Source organism: Oenanthe melanoleuca, chromosome 8 (assembly GCF_029582105.1).
Source record: "Oenanthe melanoleuca isolate GR-GAL-2019-014 chromosome 8, OMel1.0, whole genome shotgun sequence".
Taxonomy (NCBI): Eukaryota; Metazoa; Chordata; class Aves; order Passeriformes; family Muscicapidae; genus Oenanthe; species Oenanthe melanoleuca.
In genome coordinates this window covers 3000830-3019592 of record NC_079342.1, presented here as the reverse complement: position 1 = coordinate 3019592, position 18763 = coordinate 3000830, and the positions used below count along the sequence as shown (strand labels likewise).

At 39.7% G+C, this 18763-nt stretch overlaps 1 protein-coding gene across 1 annotated transcript in view; it reads right to left on the bottom strand.

Moving 5' to 3' along the window:
* Positions 1-14519, bottom strand: part of LOC130256288 (FGGY carbohydrate kinase domain-containing protein-like) — a 41059-nt gene extending 26540 nt beyond the window's left edge. Inside the window, exons 1-2 of the mRNA XM_056497784.1 lie at positions 14360-14519; positions 1465-1593 (exon numbers count right to left, since the gene is read on the bottom strand). Coding sequence (XP_056353759.1) covers positions 1465-1593; positions 14360-14519 — 289 coding nt within the window. The remainder of the gene's footprint in view (positions 1-1464; positions 1594-14359) is intronic.
* Between the last annotated feature and the right edge of the window lie 4244 nt (positions 14520-18763).

The window sequence follows — 18763 nt, the reverse complement described above, 5'->3', positions numbered from 1 at the left end:
ACTGGAAATCCTCCTCCTGTCCCAGACTGCACTGAGCTATGGTGTGATTATCATGCAGGTTCTCCCACTCTTCCCAACTCTTCCCTCTGTAATGCCTCCCTCTCTCTAACAACAACCTGTATTTAGTTTTTCTCCTCCTGGCAAACATTTCAGGAGGCTGCTGGTGTTTGTGGTGCCATCTGGGAAAACATATTCAGATTAGCAGACTGTCTCTGTCCACTGAAGCCCTTTCCTGAGGGATGCCAGTAGTTGAGTGTTTCTGATGTCAGAGTTTCTTTACAGAAGTCTGTATCAAGGAGCAGACAGTTGCTCTCTATTCTTTTTAAAATTCAACTGATTGATTTTAGCACATGAAAAAAATGGGCAAACATTTTGTGCTCTAGATCCATAATGATGCCAATTAAACAAGGACCTTCCACGGCCACTCTCACAGTCTGTGACAACCCAGTTTTGCAGCAAGTCCATTCTTTCAGGTCAGATTATTACTATATTCTTTTCCAAGAACACAGAATTGCCAGGGCACACAGTTCTAAACACATTTTTATGCAATTAGGATACTGACATATCTTTAAGTCAGTCACAACACACCTACAAATATGACACTGAAGCTCAGTCTTCCTTTTTGCAGACAGATCTACATCTAATCCTTTCCAGGTAGAAAGAAAAGCAATCTCCATGATTACTTAACCTCACCAAAAACAAAAGCAAAGGACAAATGAGATTTAAAACAGCATAAAACAAAACTAGTAGTTTAGCACCTAACCATGTTTCAGTTAGATCTAGAAAAATATCCTCTGATGAGCAACAGATTTATATTAAAGAGTACTGTTTCAATAACACTGAAACTTCCTGAGGTAAGACTGTTTTCTAAACCAGCAAACGAAAAAACCCTCAATTTCCTGCTGAAAAAGTTACACTGAATATCTTTGTTATTGCCTCTATTTGGATAAGGCCAAACAGCATAGTGAGAAAATGAACTTGTTGGTCCTCATCATTTCAGAAAAAATGAACCAGGGCTGAACATCAGAATATTGTGCTGGAAAAGAAAACAAGTCAAAGCATCAGACCTTAAAGCTTTGAATCATGAATCAGTTCTAAAGCTAGTAAGAATCCTAACTATGAACAAGCCTCAAACATAAGGCTTCTCCCTCAGAATGGTTGATGCTGTTTTTTGGGTTTTTTTCTTGCCTATCCCCAAAGTTTTGAGCAACAGAAGACACAAACTCTCAGCCTAGCAGAAATTAACAAACAATTTGCAAATCCAGCTGAAAAGACCTGTAACAGTGATATCTCCCCTTTCTAGAAACGTATTTGCAGTACTAGTAGTTATTGTAATGATTTGGAGCTTTTTTTTAAGAATAGCATCAGAGCAAATGGCAGGATAAAACCAGTCTGTGACAAAAATGGCTTTCTGAAATGAATTCAAACAATTCCTGTCTCCAAGAACAGTAAATCCATGAGTACCTAGTCCTCCAGCATGTGCATCAATGAGAGATGCTGCCACTGCAATCCCTTCGGGGAGACTGAGATCTTGCGAAGCGTCCGCTGTCAGACCTTCCCCAACAGCCTCTCCAGGAGACAAGACGTGGTTTCCTGGGCAGACACAAGACAAACCAAACACCTGTCAATTTACCAAACAGAAAAACAAATGTGTGTGTTATTGCAAGAGTTGCCTTCCTCTCCCTCCAGTTAAGCCTCGTATCTATAAAACAAAGAAGTGCATCAAAGAACTCTGCGTGATGAAGTATCTTTCATTATCTGTCTGCAGATTAAACACAACCATGCCAGATCAGGCTGTCCCATGGCAATTTAGAAGTTCAAAAGCATTCAATATCCTATCTAGCCACAGAGAAAGATTTCACCACAAGCAATTAAATTCTGCTTGGCATCTCTCCAGGAGATATGAAATGCAGAAATCCCAGGTTCTCGTGGAAGGTGCTGCCTGCAGGCATTGTCTGGGCATGGAAGGAGATTCAGCTCAGTCCGTGCACACAAATGAACACTGCACCTGTTGCACAAGGAATGCACAAGGAACTGGCCAATTTTTTTTTCCCCATTTCTATCTTTCCAGCAATTCTACTAGGAATAAGGTGGCTATAGCAACAGAAACTCTGAAAAAGAAACTGGCTTAAACAGCAAATTCCTCCAGTTGCAGTTGTATTTCCTCACAGACTTAAATAATCCCTTTCTGAGCCTTCTCTGGCCTGTGCAGTATGAAGAAGACAAGAACACAACCCTGCCCCGTCACAGGGAGCCCAGGGGCAGGTCCTGCCATAACACACACCCAGTTTTGCCTGAGCTTAGAAGAACAAATTAGATTATTTCAAGAATTTAGGGACACTCCCGAGAGCCTCCTCTCCGCCTCCCACAGCTGGAGCAGTGAGACTGAGCTCTGTAACTGCACACACTTCCATATTTATCCAGAGGTGCTGGGGGGAGAGGCAAAAAGCTCAGTGGGAATTCCTACAGACCTCCCTGCCAATGCCATGGCTTTTAGTATCTACCTGGAGTGTTTACCAAATTCAACAAATCTGGGCAGAGTTGGCAAAACTCCTCTTTAAAATAAAAAAAGACTAATTTCACAGTCAATTTTATTGAGAATGTTACACCAGAAGCATGTTCTGGTATGTAGAAACGACATAAAACATCCTCTACAATAGACATTAATTAAGAGGAACACCATATCATAAAATATCAGGAATACAGTAATTCCCATGAGCATAAATTTCTAAAAATGCAGTTATACAACCTTACTGTTTGAGGAAAAGGTTATGATGTTAAATTCACAGGTCTTCAATTTTAAATATCACTTAGATCTTTGCTGTAAATTATGTTGGTTCTTAATTTTTAGAAGCTACATTCTCCTTCTGCCCACTTCCTGATGGATGCAGTGTATGGAGCATTTCAGGATCAGCACACACAACTTCACAGTTGCTCATTTCTCCAAGAGTTTCTGTTTATTGACAGCCACACATCGCTGCTCTGAAATTCCAGGCTGAACCTCACACTGGAAATTTAAAACAAATCTGTGTAGCCAAAACTGCTGCCCCTGAAATTGGGTTTATATTCAATTTGGGGGCAGTAAGCAAACCTCATCATTAAGCTTTATACAGAAGGATATGAGGACATTAAGTCACCTCCCCACAGGAAAAATTCTGTATTTTATTATTTCTGCACTTAATTAGTTACTTTTTGTAAAGTCAAAACACTGTCCTGGCTTTTTCAAGAGATGTATCTTTTGTAGTTTTCCCCAATAATCTGGATGCTCCTCTTTAAGACATTTCTGTATTAACATTTCTGTCTTTTTAAGACATTGGAGAAAAATACCAAAGCTGTCTGTTCCTCCTGACATTCAAAGACCCTGCAGGTAGAAGGAAGTTCAAAAGAGTTCATGCAGCTAAACCCACATCTTTTTCTTCAGAATCAGTTGCCTGATCTGAAAGCACAACCACAGTGTATATACAGCATGAGATTAAATTAATCTGAAATAAAACTTCTTTCCAGGCATGCCATTCCATGGTTGGCTAGTTTATATCAGTCATACCAGTCAAACACTTCAGTGTGTAATTATTATGTAGTTATACTCCATTTTAGAGATCAGGGCTACTATCAGACAAAATCTATTCCTACCAGCTTCTCAATTACTGTATTTCTAGTTAATAAGCACTAAGGGAACAATTTCAGAGATAAAGATAATCCTCTCCTCTGTAGCAGCACAAGAAAATGACCCTATAATTCCTTTAGTACTGGTTATTTATCAGAATGTTCAGCAGCACTGCCACCCCTGTGGCCATAAAATGTGTGAGGACATGCAGGGATGGGCTTCTTGTCATTTGGAAAGGCAGTATAATCAGCTTGTATTTTAAATAAAATAATTAACAGTTGTCTGTCCCATATGTTTTAGAAGTCAAAGTATGCCTGAACAAATATTCCTTGACTGAGAGCACTTCCCAACACCTGGGAAGGCAGAGCAGTAGAAGTCACCCATGGCAGGGATTGCAAAGAGGAGCTCCTGGGTCCCCCAGCAGCCAGGGAGTGCAGGACAGAGAAACTGAGTGCACAAGGAGAGGATTCTCACTCTGCCCCTCTACTTCACCCTCCCAGCTCTACAGATCAAGGAAAGCTCTGCCAGGCCCATTGGAGATGCTCTCAAGGAGCTTTGTGGAAGGAAAGGAGCAGGCTCTGCATGGGCACTTTTTCTGTCATCAGGAGTTTGTCTCCCTCCCTGCACAAGTGTGGAATGGACAGAGCCTTCACTCAAGCACATGGGCATAGACCTGGGATGGGAATTATCATTCTCATAGTTCCATCTTCACCAAAAAGCTAGAAATCTCAGCTAAGCATCAGCATGTTTAGAATCTGTTAGTGTAAAGCTATTAAATGACCAAATAAGAAAACAAAAAAAAGCAACCAATAAGGAGACACAATTAAACATGAAATTTTGGACACAGATTGTATTCCAGTACTAGACTGGGAGGAGCAGATTCTTACTTGAGCTAAACAGAGCAGCTTTAGAAACCCAGGGGCAGCTCCTCTGAACATAAAGGTGTTCTACAGTACACACCAGCAATTCAGCAGCAGGTGCTGCCACCCTTAACTCTGACCTGTCAGGGGGAAAGAAGCTGTTGGAGGGCAGGCAGGGAGGCAGGGAAGGAGGGAAGGAGGGAAGGAGGGAAGGAGGGAAGGAGGGAAGGAGAGCTGCCTGCACACAGGCTTGCAGTGAGAGCAGGACAGGAGCTGCATAAAGGAGGCACTGAAAAGCCCGAGACTCCTCAAGGCTCCTGCCAAAGTAAATGTATCGAGTCTTTTGTTTACAGTAGTCTCCTGTGCAAGTCATTTACCTTTGCTATAATGACTTCCAAAATTAGAGCTAACCAAACAAACGCATAATGGCTGAAGCTGGAGGACTTTCTGTTTCACATTGGTGCAGCTGTTTCACTAATGCAGTGCCTTAATCCACAACCTTTCATTTGGGACAGACAGGCTATTTCCAGCTATTTTTTCCCCTATAAAGCAGTGAGTTTACAAAAGGAAAAAGCTGTCTGAATCTCTTCCTTCTCTTTTATCCTTCTTCGAAGACTGATGTTAGAGTATGGTGTGATCAAGCTTTGTTTAAAGGATTTATGTGCTACCAGAGACCCTCTACCTTAGTAGGTGCTTCCCACAGGAACCAGCTATTTACCAGCCACAACACACAAGGCAGATAATGCATCTTCAGTCAACTTTAGTGATCCAAATTCACTGTATTACTCACTAATATTTAACAGAATGAGATACTTCAGGATGTAGCCCCTTGTTAAACAAAAAGCTGAGAGCAGCCAGGGCACAGCTGACTCCAGTACAGCTTCTCATTTATCTTGCAAAACGGGGCTGCACTTTGTGTATTTAGTTGTATAAGTGCATAAAAATATGAAGGGAAGAATGTTCAAAGGAGATGTGGAGCTTTCCCTTCACTGAGACCCAAACAAACCTGAATTTGGATATTTGCCAAAATGCGAGCAGCCTCAGAAACACAACCCAAGGGTACATCCCGTCCCCACTTCACAGCTCCACCCAAACTGCACAATTAAACGGCTTTCTGATTTAAAAGAAACACAGAAAACAGATACCCTGTTAAATAAGTGATAGAGAACATGCACTAAAGAAGTTATCTAATTAAACAAAACAGTGCTGAATAGGCATCAAAGGAAACAGGACCTTAGTAAAAAAAAGCACTGCCCATCCAAATGTAGTAAGACATGGAAGGGATTTTCCCCCTTCATGTTTATTACAAAGCATGTAGATAATCTCAGTTTTTTGCATTCCATAATAATTCTCACAATGCCAAAAGTCTGGGGCATGCAAGGAATCTCAATAAATAACATACATTGTCCCAACTCTATCTTATACACTATACATTATCAATTATCCCTCTCAATTACAGACAATAGTCACATTTAACTGAGATGTGTATGGCTGATTTTTCTACAGTTTTTACCCCAGCTGAGTAGCCAAAATAGCACTAAGATCAGAAGGAAGAAGAATAATGATGCTGACTGTAAAATTATAATACTAATTTTTTCTTAGGACTGAATGCATGGTGGTTAAAAGACGTTAGGAACAGTGAGATTTGGGGCTTTTTTTAACCTCCAAATAACCTCCATAAAACTTCCTGGCCAGCAGTTAAGGACTTCAGAATTTTCATTGAGGAAAACCAAAACAAATTGTGATATTATATGCCAGCTTCTTTAAAAGTGAGGAAAATGGTTAAACAAAATCGCTTTGGCTTTCTTCAAAATTCATCTCTGTCTACACAGGCTGCCACAGTAGCTTGAGGCAAATCTAATTTGGGGCCTTTCCATCCCACTCTCCCAGAGAGCCTTTGGCTGAACTGCATCTTGACTACCTAATGTGTAAATACTTCAGGCAGACGTATTAGGCTGCTAAACACTGGCAAAATCAAATCAGGCAGATCCTGGTTCATTAAGCTGAGCAGCAAATTGGTCAGCAAACCAGAGGTGCCTACTTCAACAAAGACTGCTTGGCCTGTTTGGCCCAAGAAATGAGAGCTACTCATCTATAGATTACAAGCTTTCCTGATGAGAGGTCAGAAGGAAAAAGGAATTCTGCATCATTGGGCCAACAGGCAGGTTATGATGGCTGGGACTGGGTTTTCTTTGCTAGACTGCAGTGAAGCAGTGCAGAATGAATGTGTCCTGCCATGTGTGGTTCACTGCTCACTGCTGAGCTGCATCTTGGTATAAAACACAGATATTTGATGTCTTATAAAGGTACAGAATGCAGTATCTTGATGTCTTTCTAAATAATTAGAGGGAATGCATTTACATGCAAATACAGCTACCTGAGCTCAAGTTTTCACTTGCAAACAATAATTTCACTAGGCTGGTAATTGACATTTCTGTCTGTCTGTACAGCACAATATTACTCAGAGTCTCTCTAGATACAAAAATCAGTGCAGATGGCAGGACTATCACTCTAGTTTCAGAGTTGCTCTGCTCTGCTACAGTCCATTACTAAGACTGTAAAGGCAATTTAGCTTGTATTAATAATGGATTATTACTTAACAGATTTTTTTTGCTAACTCACATAACTCACATGATAACAACTCCTCTTAGAATAAATAATTACCACTTTTTCAGAACTGAAATAAATGCCAGACCAAAAATAATCTCATCAGTTACTGAATATATACTTTTAAATCTTTCAGCCAAGCGTATTCCCCACCACATTCACACAGTATCCAGTTTTTACTATCCATACTAAGAAGATACTGATGCACTGTAAACTAAAAAAGTTCAGAAATGAGCCAGGAAAATAATTACAAGGGTTGAGAACTATGACACTTCACCCAAGAGTTTTTGGGGGAAAAACTCAGAGTTTTCCTTGATCATAGGAAATTTGAGTCTGTACAGGTCAAGCGTGTCCCTACGGTCTGCCAGGCAGGAGTAGGAAGTTAAATCAGATGAAAATCAAGTGTGTTCTTTAATTAATTCATTAATTTTGAGACATGACAGCAAGTAACAATCAACAACCTTTCAGTCTGAAGTGGGCTCTCCATCACAGGAAATTATAAAATCAAGATTAGTTCTAAGATACACTTTAAACTACTTAAACATTAATTTTAAGGAGTCCAACAGCCTCTGACTTGGAGGAAGTCAGCAAATTGTTTGAAATAGTCCTTCTGATTTTGTGAATCCTGACTCATAAAGCAGACAGCACTGTTTTAAAAGTTATCTCAGCAGGAGGCTGAAGCCAAAAAAAAGAAGATGAATAACAAATTGAAACCAGGGAAAGGAAGAGTCAGGTAAAAAGAAGGAATGACCCAGAACTATTCTGAGAAATGTCTCTCTTTTCTTTTCTTTTTTTAGAACAGTATGAAAAATAAGGAAGGAGGATAATATCTCAGAAATTTAAATACTGAACAATTACAACAGGCCCAAGTCTACCCAAAGCTTCTAAGAAATTTAAAACCAGAAATTCAATTAAAAAGTTCCTAGTTTTCATACAAGAAAGTTCCCTAGTCCCCAGTGTTGCCAGAGTAGAAGCAAATATGATTCCCCAGCCAGGCAGAGTCTGAGACCAGAACTCTATGAGTGGACAGTGGAGTATTTCTTTATTACTATTTTTTAGAAGATCTACAGTTTTACAAGAATTTTCTAAACTATGAAGGATGGAGGGACAGCACACAGTACTCCTTACTTCTTGAACAGAGAGAAGTGGAAAGGAACTACCTGCCAGCAGGACTCAGGCTGATGATAAGCAGGGTGAAGGATGGCTCCTTTCCTGGTGGAAGAGGAATGGAAAATGTAACCCAGGAAACATCCTGGAGAAACCTGAGCCAGCTGAGTTCAGCTCAGCCTGGTCAAGAACAGTTTTTGGAAAGGGGAAGAGTATCTCAGATAAGGCAGCAAGGAGAAGGCCTGGAGGTGAAGGGGGCAGATTTTATCCATGATGGGAGGCAGGGAGTAAAGATCAGGGAGAAAGACTCTTCTCAGTGTGACACTACAAATGTGACAAGAACAAGCTGAAATACAGGGAATTACATTTAAACCGAATTTTAATTTTTTTTTTTTTTTTTTTTTTTTTTTATTGGGGAGAAGTGGTCAGGACAGTGGAATGGGTTGTCCCGGCAGATTTTGGAATCTCCACATTAAAACTCAATAGGACACAGCCCTGAACAACCTTCTGTAGGTGACTCTGCTCTGATCATTTCAAGATATCCCTTCTAATACAAATGATTTGTGTGATTCAGTGATCTCAAGATGGAAAAAGTATAAAATAAAACAGAAATCACAGGAGTGTGGAGCTTTTCTGAGGAAAAGCCCAACTTCTTCCTGCTGAATCACGTATTATGAAATAATGCCTCGAGTTCTCAGGAAGGAGATACCCGAAAAACTCTTTGCACTGTGCCAGTTTCAGCTCCTTTGCAGTTATTACAGCTCTTGGACAGACTCAAATGACAGGAAGCCAGAAAAATGTTAGCATATTTGGAACACTATTCACTTGTAAATTCCATGGATTTTGACAGCATGTAAGTGTAAATATCCTCTGATTCATCCTTTTAATTTTGTTTGAAATTGCAGCATGTTGTAATTTATTTGGGATAGCAAAAGACCAGGGAAAGACACATAAAGGCATCCCATACCAGAGAATCCCTTCACTTATTATTCTTTACCATTTGCAAAGTACAGTGTTTAAAGCTTGTTGCTGAAATCCACCTTTATCAAGAACTGGCAGCTACAAGCTGACCTGAAAAAAAAAATTAAAGATCATCATCCCTTTCTCTCAGCTTTTAAGGAAATCCCTCATATGCTCCAGAGCATCTGGTATCAAAGGGGTGGAAGAGACAGGGAAAACTGGCAGAATGAATGGATTGACCATTCCTCCACAGCTGCTGTAGCATTGAGTTAATATTGATCATAATCTCCCACCCTGCACTGAATCTCCCATTTTCAGCCTAAATGTAAATAAATTAAGAGAATTTCCAAGTCTTAGAGCTAACTACTGACAAAACAGAGAACCTATGCAGACTCTGTTTAAAGTGTAAAAGGGAGATATTCAATGCCATTATTAGCTTTGTATGTGGAAGGATTCAGTGGCACATGCAGGAATGTAATTATTGATATAAAAACAGGTTTTCTGTACTATCAATTTTTTAATAAGTACTTCAAATGTAGAAAAGAACATCCAGCCTTCCAATTATACAGATCCATCTTTTCAGGACTCTGAAAAATGGCATATGCAAGTGCCCAGGCCCAGAAAAACATCAAGCCTGCAGTTCCCAAAGTCCTGGAATTAAGGAGTAAGTTAAAAATGGGGTTGCAAACTGTTGGGGCTATACATTAAAGTACAGGCAGAATGCTGGAGCAGGGAGGGTGATGGACTGGAGTAAAGGCCACTAACCAGAAATGCACTTTAGAGTCAAGTCAAACCCTTCTTAATTGAAAACACAGTGCCCAAAAAAAACCAAAAAGAAAAAAAAAAAAGTAGAAATCCTACTGAAGGAAGATAGGGGCAATATGTGGAAGATGGTAAGCATTCTTCTAGATAGTGGTTAAGAGGGATGAGAGGGAAAAATCCAGAATAGGATTTAAGTAAAGAGATGTATGAGGAGAACAGGCTGTTTTATGCCACCATCATCCCCAAAATCAGAAATGAAAGAATTCTTCCAGTTGTACTCTAAAGCAAATTAAGCAAAACTGCAGCTATTTCATTAATATCAGTTTGCTGCTCCAGCACAGATGAAAGAAGGTGACAAACTGCCCTTTACAAAAGCTGTAAAACCTATAAGAACAGTAGAACCTATTCTGCAGTACTCACAATGCTCTCTCACACAAAGCCACCATCTTTGACCCAAAAAAGACCTGGTATGAAATATTACTATTCAATAAAAAAATCATTATTTGGTCCCTTAAGTAGGCCCTGAAGTAGAAGGCTGTGGCGAAAATTTATCAGGCATTTTTCTCCAAATGGAATATACACTCCAGTACCCTAGGAGCTCTATAGTACATGAAATTTTAACTGAATTGTTAATGTCTTTCTAGGTTTTATAATACCACAAAGAGATACTCATCATGTGCTTTTACCACAGCAGATAAATGCTAATGCCTCTAGTACACAACAATTTCACAGTGGTTTGAATACCAGTCATCTTCCACTCTCTTGGTGAGCAAATTCATGGGATCAATAAATTTTGCAGGATCTCCAGATAAGACTCTTTACCTTCACAAGCCAGATCAGTAAATTCATGATGTACAGAAGGGACCACAAACAACTTGTTATGTGGATTCCCTGAAAGGTTAGTCTGCTCTGAGAAACAGAAAATGTCAAAGGCCTGGGAGTTTTCAGATGTGAACCCACACCCTGATATGGGAAAGGTTTGTGGAAGATCCTAAAGGTCAGATGTGAGGGTCTCCCTTATCAACAAGGTCATATGTTAAGTTAAACTGAAACCAAGAGGAGTGTACTCCCTGGAACCACAGCACTCTGATTACAGTAAATGTATTTTTAAAGGGCAAGAAGTTTTAAAAGTGATGCTTTAAAGTGTATTTACCAGAATAAGAAAATATATACATTAGAAGGTTGTTCTCAGGTAACTTCCATAAGTATTTCCATTGGCATGAAAGTTAAATCTACTTCCAAATGAAAAAATAAAAAATCTATTTGTCGTTATTTATCTTTGGTTCCCTCTGATAGGAAACAATAATGATTTCAGTAGAGATTGGGGAAAAAAAAAACAAACAACAAAACAAAAAGCTTTTCTGCATATTTTAAACTGGCAAACTTTGTATTTATTTTTGTTACAGTCAGAAAATTTTGCTAATTTTATCTTGTGACATTTTGCTTTGGTTAAAAGAAAAGATTATTCAGAACCTTGTTATCTTTTAGGAGAGATACATGAGAAAAAGGCCATTATCTCTCTTTACTAGGGGAACGTGCAGGAACTAAAATACATCCCTGCCTTTGAGCTAAGCAAACCTTGAGCAGACAGACAGCAGCTTAGAGCAGCTTGAGAACAGAAGAGGAAATTCCACCAGAATTACTTCAGCCCTGTCAGGTTTTTGGTTTTGTTTTCATTTCAGGAAGAGGTTTTGAGCATGTACAACCTCCCTTCAACCTCCTCCTGCCTGGGTTATCTGACAAGTTTGAGCTCCTTTATCTGCAGGGCAGCTCAGTGCCCTGCTTCCCATCTTTCCCTGTCAGCCAGGGCAGGCTCTGATGTTCCTCCTGGAAGCACACACTGTCCAGGGAATGGATATTCCCTTGGGATAATGGGATGTACTTGCAGCAGCTGAGGCTGTTCCCCTGTGGGCAGCACCCTGGAGCACTGCTGTAAATGCAGCTGGAGCTGAGCTGGAGCAAGGTGTGATCCTGTGGTGGTTTTGGGGCATCCCTGGCAGGGATCCCCAGCAATGCTGACACCATGGGATGTGTGGGAAGGAATCTCCCACCATCCAGGACAATTCCAGCTGCAGTTTTCTCAGTGTCTGGGTATCACCAGCCTGATTAATTTGAGGAAAGCTGAGCTGATTCAGAGTGCTCTTCTCAAGTCCAACACACTGAACACATTAAAACAAGCAAAGCCCCCAGCTCTAACTGGAACACTGCTTCCATTTCCATTCCCCCACATGCAGGGACACTGGTAAGATTTAAAGGTGGCAGAAAGCAAAGCATTTCCCCAGGACACACCAGCATGGAGCAGCTCCTGGGCAGGGGGAAGTGCTTTGTTTTGACTCCTTCTGAAGCTGCACCATTCCAAGAGACTCCAAGCAGTGCAGGGTAGGAGAGAAACTCCAGGGAATGGAGTGGTGGCTGCCTGGGGTCTCACTGGTGCAGTGAGCTCTGAGCTCCCTCTGCACAGGCACAGGAATGAAGGACACTCTCCTGCTTTTTGTGATGTTATCACACTGCTAAATATAACACAAACAACACCTTCCTTTTTAAAAAGGCAAGGTGAGACAAATGGTCAGGGAAATAAGCTCATATTCTCCCTAGGGCCAAGTTTCAGCATTATTATGCAAATAGAAATTGTCTTATGCTGTGGATTCACCTGAGGGAATCAGCCCCAGAATCTGAAAACCGAATGATTTCTCAAGTTGAGCACAAGCTACAAGTTCTTGCTTAAAGTTTGGTGCAGTTTTGGAGGTCAGACTGCTTCTCCAACTCCAGCCAAGACCCTCTCTTGCCACAGAAGACTCTTCTATGGTCCATTTCTTAAAAAAAAATCCCACAGTTTTCCATGGAACTAGACACTTTCACCAGTAACCCACAAGAAACACTTTTGCCTTACAAAAAACATTAACAGAAGATAACTCACTGATTTATTTTGTAAACATTGTGTTTTAACAGGCATGGAAGCCTGATACTGGGAATTGATGATTTCTCTCTTAATGAAAGTTGAGCCATATATAGGCCAGTGTTATGAGGCTCCCATCACAACAAAAGGCCCCTTTTATTAATGGCTACTTTATCATTTAAAACGTGCATGTTGTTACTTAAAATGGCAAATTGCTTTGCACTGTCCTTGAAGTGCACTGCATAAATATTGTATTCAAGCCTTAGCTTACACTTCATAAATAATTTATTTTTAAAATACCCTTCCATGAGACCACTAGCTGGCAAGATGCTCAATTTTCTGGTAAAAACCTGTATTTATTGCAAGTCTTATTTTAACTTGTTGAAGATTTGCTAAAAGCCACATGTGACAGATGTTATAAGAACTGTATTCAACCCAAAACCTCAGGAAGCTGAAAGCCTCATTCTCCTGGTAGATTTTGTACCTCTGCATAAGTAGTTTCCTTTAAAGGGGAAAAGCTGAAATCTATTCAAGGAAGCTTTCAAGTACGATTTTCTGATAATCCAAAAGTGATTGATAGCAGATTATGTGATGATCAGAAAAGTTTATAGATTTCATTGCATTTCTTTTCCCTACAATCTTTCCTCCACTATTTCCATTTCATGTTGCTGCATTTAAACTGCTGTACAAACTTGTTCAAAGTGCTCGACATTAAAAAAAAAATCAAAGGAAATTTCAGATAATTAACTTTGATGAATGAGCATATTTTAATTCATGTCTGGTAATATTCTTGTTAATGACATGTCTGCTTAGGACATCCATTAAAAGTCCATTAACTTAACAGGGAAAGTCTAATAAAGTTATCCTGGAAATTTTCTGGTATATTAATGTTATGGACTTTTAATGAATATCTGCTGTAGGAACTGCTATTAGCAAGGTTACTATTCTAATTAAACTTGGGTTCTGAGAGTGAAAAAAAATGTATAAAGATAACAACAAGCAGAAGTAGCACTTTTTTAGAAAATGACTATAAGGGAGATGGGTACAGGTCACAAATCATGCTATCAGTAACAGCTATAAATTATTATACTATAGCTTTTTTTGTAGCCTGCCATCCAATATACCCATATCGAGTGTGTCCTTCATATCATCAGTTGCTGGGGCTCCTTTCTACTCCTCTATTGTTGAGACTGAGAAGTACAGAAAGTCCTTCCAGGGTGGGAGATAAAAAATTTAAACACAGTTTCTCACAACAATGCAAAGCAAAAAATGCACTTAGGAAGTCTGTTCCCTATGGGCATCTCAGCAATAGTACAGTAAAATATCTTTTTATATGTATATATCTTTTATTCATAGAATCAGAGATGGGTTGGATTGGGAGGGACCTTAAAGCTCATCTCATTCCAACCCCTTGCCATGGGCAGGGCCACCTTCCACTAGACCAGATTGTTCAAAGCCCCATCTCTTTACATATATGCACATAAAGCTTTTTATTAATCTGAATATATATGTATATTTATTAATATGAATATATATGTATATTAAAACCCAACCCTGATATACCTATCTTTTCATACTTATCCTTCACCAAATCTTCCAAACCAATCATTTTCCAGAAACTGTCATCCCAACCTCTATCTGATGTGTATGTCCACTTGCACACTACTGTACAGAGAGACCTAGAAAAGAGACAATATAGGCACAGAGTCAGGCAAATGAGCATGTTTGGGTTTAAACTTGTGACTAGAAACAAGTTCCTGCAAAAGGATCTCTTCTCCACTGGTCAAAAACTCCAGTAGAATGCTCACATTAAAAAAAAAAAAAAAAAAAAAAAAACTGGTTACTGTTTGGAGCGCACATCTTGAGGACCTTAAAAGGACCTTGTGTTTAAGATTCTTCTCTGCTGAAACAACTCCTGGTCTGGCCACTTCACTGCATAAATCAGTCAAATAACAGGCTGTGCTTGTGCCTGGGGGAGAGCAGGGCAGGAACACAACAGCTCTGGAGCAGGCAGCTCAGTGCTGCTCTTCCAGGCTAAATGGCTGCTTTACAGTCTGTCCTTAGGAAAACTTTGTTTCTTACTTCTCTTACAACTGAATTACCAACAGATCTGGATGATGGGGTCAGATGGACATGTCTCATTCCTGAGAAGCTGACGTTAAACTCTGCTGTACCAGGACAGCACCACGGGGCACAGGCAGGAGCAGAATATACACAGAGGACAAGAACACTCACAGGAAAGCCTGTCCTAACACACAGAATGGTTTTTATCAATATCTCTGACCTTATTCCTCCCCAAAGTATGAACAATATTCCTGATGATTTAGTATTACATAGGCTGTTTTCTGTCTGAACACTAAGAATCATCTCAAAATATCAGTATTAAACTGTGCTTGAAAAGTCAGTCAACTAAAAAGTACTAGAACTGCTAAATAGCACTGAAAACTGCAGCTCTGTGTAGTCCTGGGAATACCACAGTACCAGCAAGTGCACGACAGCTCAGATCATCTTGGGGAAACTGTTCTCAAAGAGAAACTCTGCTCAGAGGTGGATTTTCTTTGATGTTTTACAAGACAGCTTATTTGTGACTCATGTTTAGCCAAGGTGAGCTTACACAGACATATTCTCTGTATTAAGATCTTCAAAGCAAACTCAGTTTTACTGAAGCATTTGACTTTTTCTTGCAGTTTTGCATAAGCAAAAACCAAATAAAATTTCTCCCTTCAAAATTATTTTTTGGAGTAAAACGAAATCTTCCCTTTTGTCCAAGAAAACTACCCAGGGACTGAAATAAGAATTACAGAATGGGTTGGGCTGGAAGGGACCTTAAAGTTCATCTTGTTCCAACCCCTGCCATGAGCAGGGACACCTTCCACTAGCCCAGGTTGCCCCAAGCCCCATCTGACCTGGCCTTGAGCAGAAGAAGAGAAGCTGTTTTTATTTCCCATCTGCAAATCAAAATTAGAGCTTATAGCCACTGAAACTGCAGACAGAGTAATACCAAATAAGAACAAGAAGAGCCTTTCCACACAACTGGAAAACTATCTGGGACTTGTATTCCATGTTTTTGGGAGGTTCCAGCAAGAAGCAACATCCTCTTATGTGACAGTGAGCAGAAGATGGGATGGCTACATGGACTCTCAAAACTCCCATTTTCTCATCTGGGACAGAAATGTGTATTTTAAATGCCTTATGTTTCCTTCCATCCTGTTCTACTGAAGTAACCATGTTTTTACAACAGAGGACAAGTGATGGTCACTCATCCCACTGGTTGTAGAGGTGTGTTGGTTGCTCTTTGCTGCAAGAGAATAATTAACACTACATATTTTGAGGGAAAAAAGACATTAGTTAACTATTTATATCCCTATAAATAAATGAAGTCAATAAATACAGATATTATTTCAGGACTGCCCTTAAAACACTTATGACACCCCCATCCCCTTTTTTTTCCCTTCTTAATAGTTTAAGAATAGACCACACAATCACAATTCAGTGTCTGGTTTGAAAACAGAAAAAGCACATGACCTGTAACTACAGCAATGACAATGTTGATATAAGGAATTCCAATTTCCAAGGATTTAAAAGCCAGACACAGAAATCTAATTAGGACCTTTGACAAAAACTGGGTGAATAAATAAATTCTAGGCTGAAGAAAATACTGGGAAAAAATAAACATTTTCCCCAAATTGGTTCAAACCTCTTGTTAAAAGGAAAAATAAAGACAGGGTATTTGAAATAAAAAGCACTTCATCACTTTAGGAAAAATTTAGACATAAAGAGTGAAAAAACAATGCATCAAGTTTTCCCAAATATGGGAAATACCAAATCATAACAAATTATCATCAAAACCAAATATGTCTTTTTCTAATTACACTGAAGCTCTGAACTAATGCCACACCCTGAAAAAGGCTCCAAGGAACATGTTTGAAACAGGGGCTGCTGTCCCACACAGCTCCCTCTGTGGAACACCAACCACACACACAGGCCCATGGAATCGCTGGGGATGGGGAGACATCACCCCTTGCCAATCCACAGAATTCCAGCAGATCTGAGCTCTCTGGCAGGATATGGCTGGACTGAACACATGCTGTAGATTTATAAATGCAAACTGCTCACAGAGCAAGGATAAACAGAGGAGTTTTGATTGAATTTTTAACACAGTATGGAAAACAAACAGGGAAAGACAACTCTTCTCAAATGAAGTGACTGGCATATCTCAAAGTGGAAGGTTCTGGTGTGAAAATCAATCTCAGATCTGAGTTAAAACACTAACACATTATGTTGGCAGGTTTTTATTTTCAGGGCTACAGCAAGAAATTCAAAATGCTTGTTTGAAACACAAAATGCTTGTTTTAAATGCAGTCTGAGCATTTACAGTTTTCTGCGATTCAATCTCTTCTTCCACTCTTGCTGCCACTCAAAAAGTAGGTGTTTAATAGAACAATATGGCTTCATAAAAAATCCCTAATATCAAAGAAGAAGTGTCATACTGCAGAAAGGCATTCTGCTCTCTCAGATAACAGTTCAAATCAAAGGATTTCTTTGTGATGGCCATGATGGATTTACATGACCACATGCTTCAAAAGCACCTGGATGGGTTGAACTCAAACCCCTGCCTCTCACCTGATGAGGTGCTCAGTCTGTATGTCCTAGAGAGCTCTATGCAGAAAGAACAGTTCATTCATGGCTTGTCATGGCTGAAGTCAATGGTATAGATGCATATTATATTCATAATATTTATTTATATTTGTATATATATTAACTTTAGAGGAAATCACTCAGAAATTCTCCTCCAGAGAGCCACCCTGAAAAGGGGATAGTACAACCCCTAACTTGGGGAAACTTTATCCAGAAAGACACTGTGGGAAAGAACCACCTGAGGAACCAAATCAGTGTACCTACAAATAAACCCTCGACTATGAGAAAATTATATATTTCACAGAACTCCTAAGTTTGATGAGATGGAGGGCAGACATTAAACAGAAACAGTGCTGATATCTGCCGTGGTATATTCCATTTTTCCTATTTGGCAGTGTTGCCTCAATTATTTGGTCATAAACACCAGACTTGTGCTGGCTGAAGCTGGATGAACCAGATGGGTTGGAGCAAACACTCCTCTTACTTTACTCCCAGGATCAGCTGGGTTCAAAGATGCAGAGAAGAGGCAATCCCAGAGGGAAGAGTCCTCTCCCGAATGTCTAATCCAACACAGGATTTAAGGAGCCATACATGGAACCTCTCAATAGCACAAGCCATATGTAGCCAGTTTGAAATACCATGAGTTTGGAGAGACTTTTCCTCAAGCATATTCCCAGCACAATGAAATGAAAGATTTCCTTTCTCTGTTCAGAACAAAAAGTTTTGCTTAGAATATTCCTACTGAAAAAAAAACAAAAAAAAAAAAAAAAACCAACCGTCGCGCATGGAAAATTTTTATTTTATTTAAAACAGATTTTCAACAGGAAAATGATTATGTTTAGAGTCCCGTAGAAGTCTCTTGCTGAGGACTGACTGGTTGTGCTGAAGTCCTGCATGACCAGAATCTCAGCATTAAAAACAGAGAATCTGTGAATATACACTTGTAATTACCAAAATGCTTTCTGGAAGCAAATAACCTGCAAAAGGATCTGGGGCAACTGGACTTGTGATCACTCAGGTGATCAAAATTTCTTTCTGTGTGGCTCTTCCCACATTATCTGCCCTTTCTGAGTATTTTCTCTCACTCTGTTGTACTTCTTGGAGAAAAGGAAATCAGATACATTCATTGAAAATGGGAATTACTACCTGCTCTAAGTTACTTGCATAAAAATGTATCTAAAAGATAAAAGTTACAAAAAACTTCTTCATAACTACTCAGGAATCACCAGAGCTTCACACTTTGGTGACACATCTCCCACACTCCAAAAGGGATAAAGCCAGTATGGACATGATTCCCAAATCTGCAGAGATCCTGCCCTGCCTGGGTCA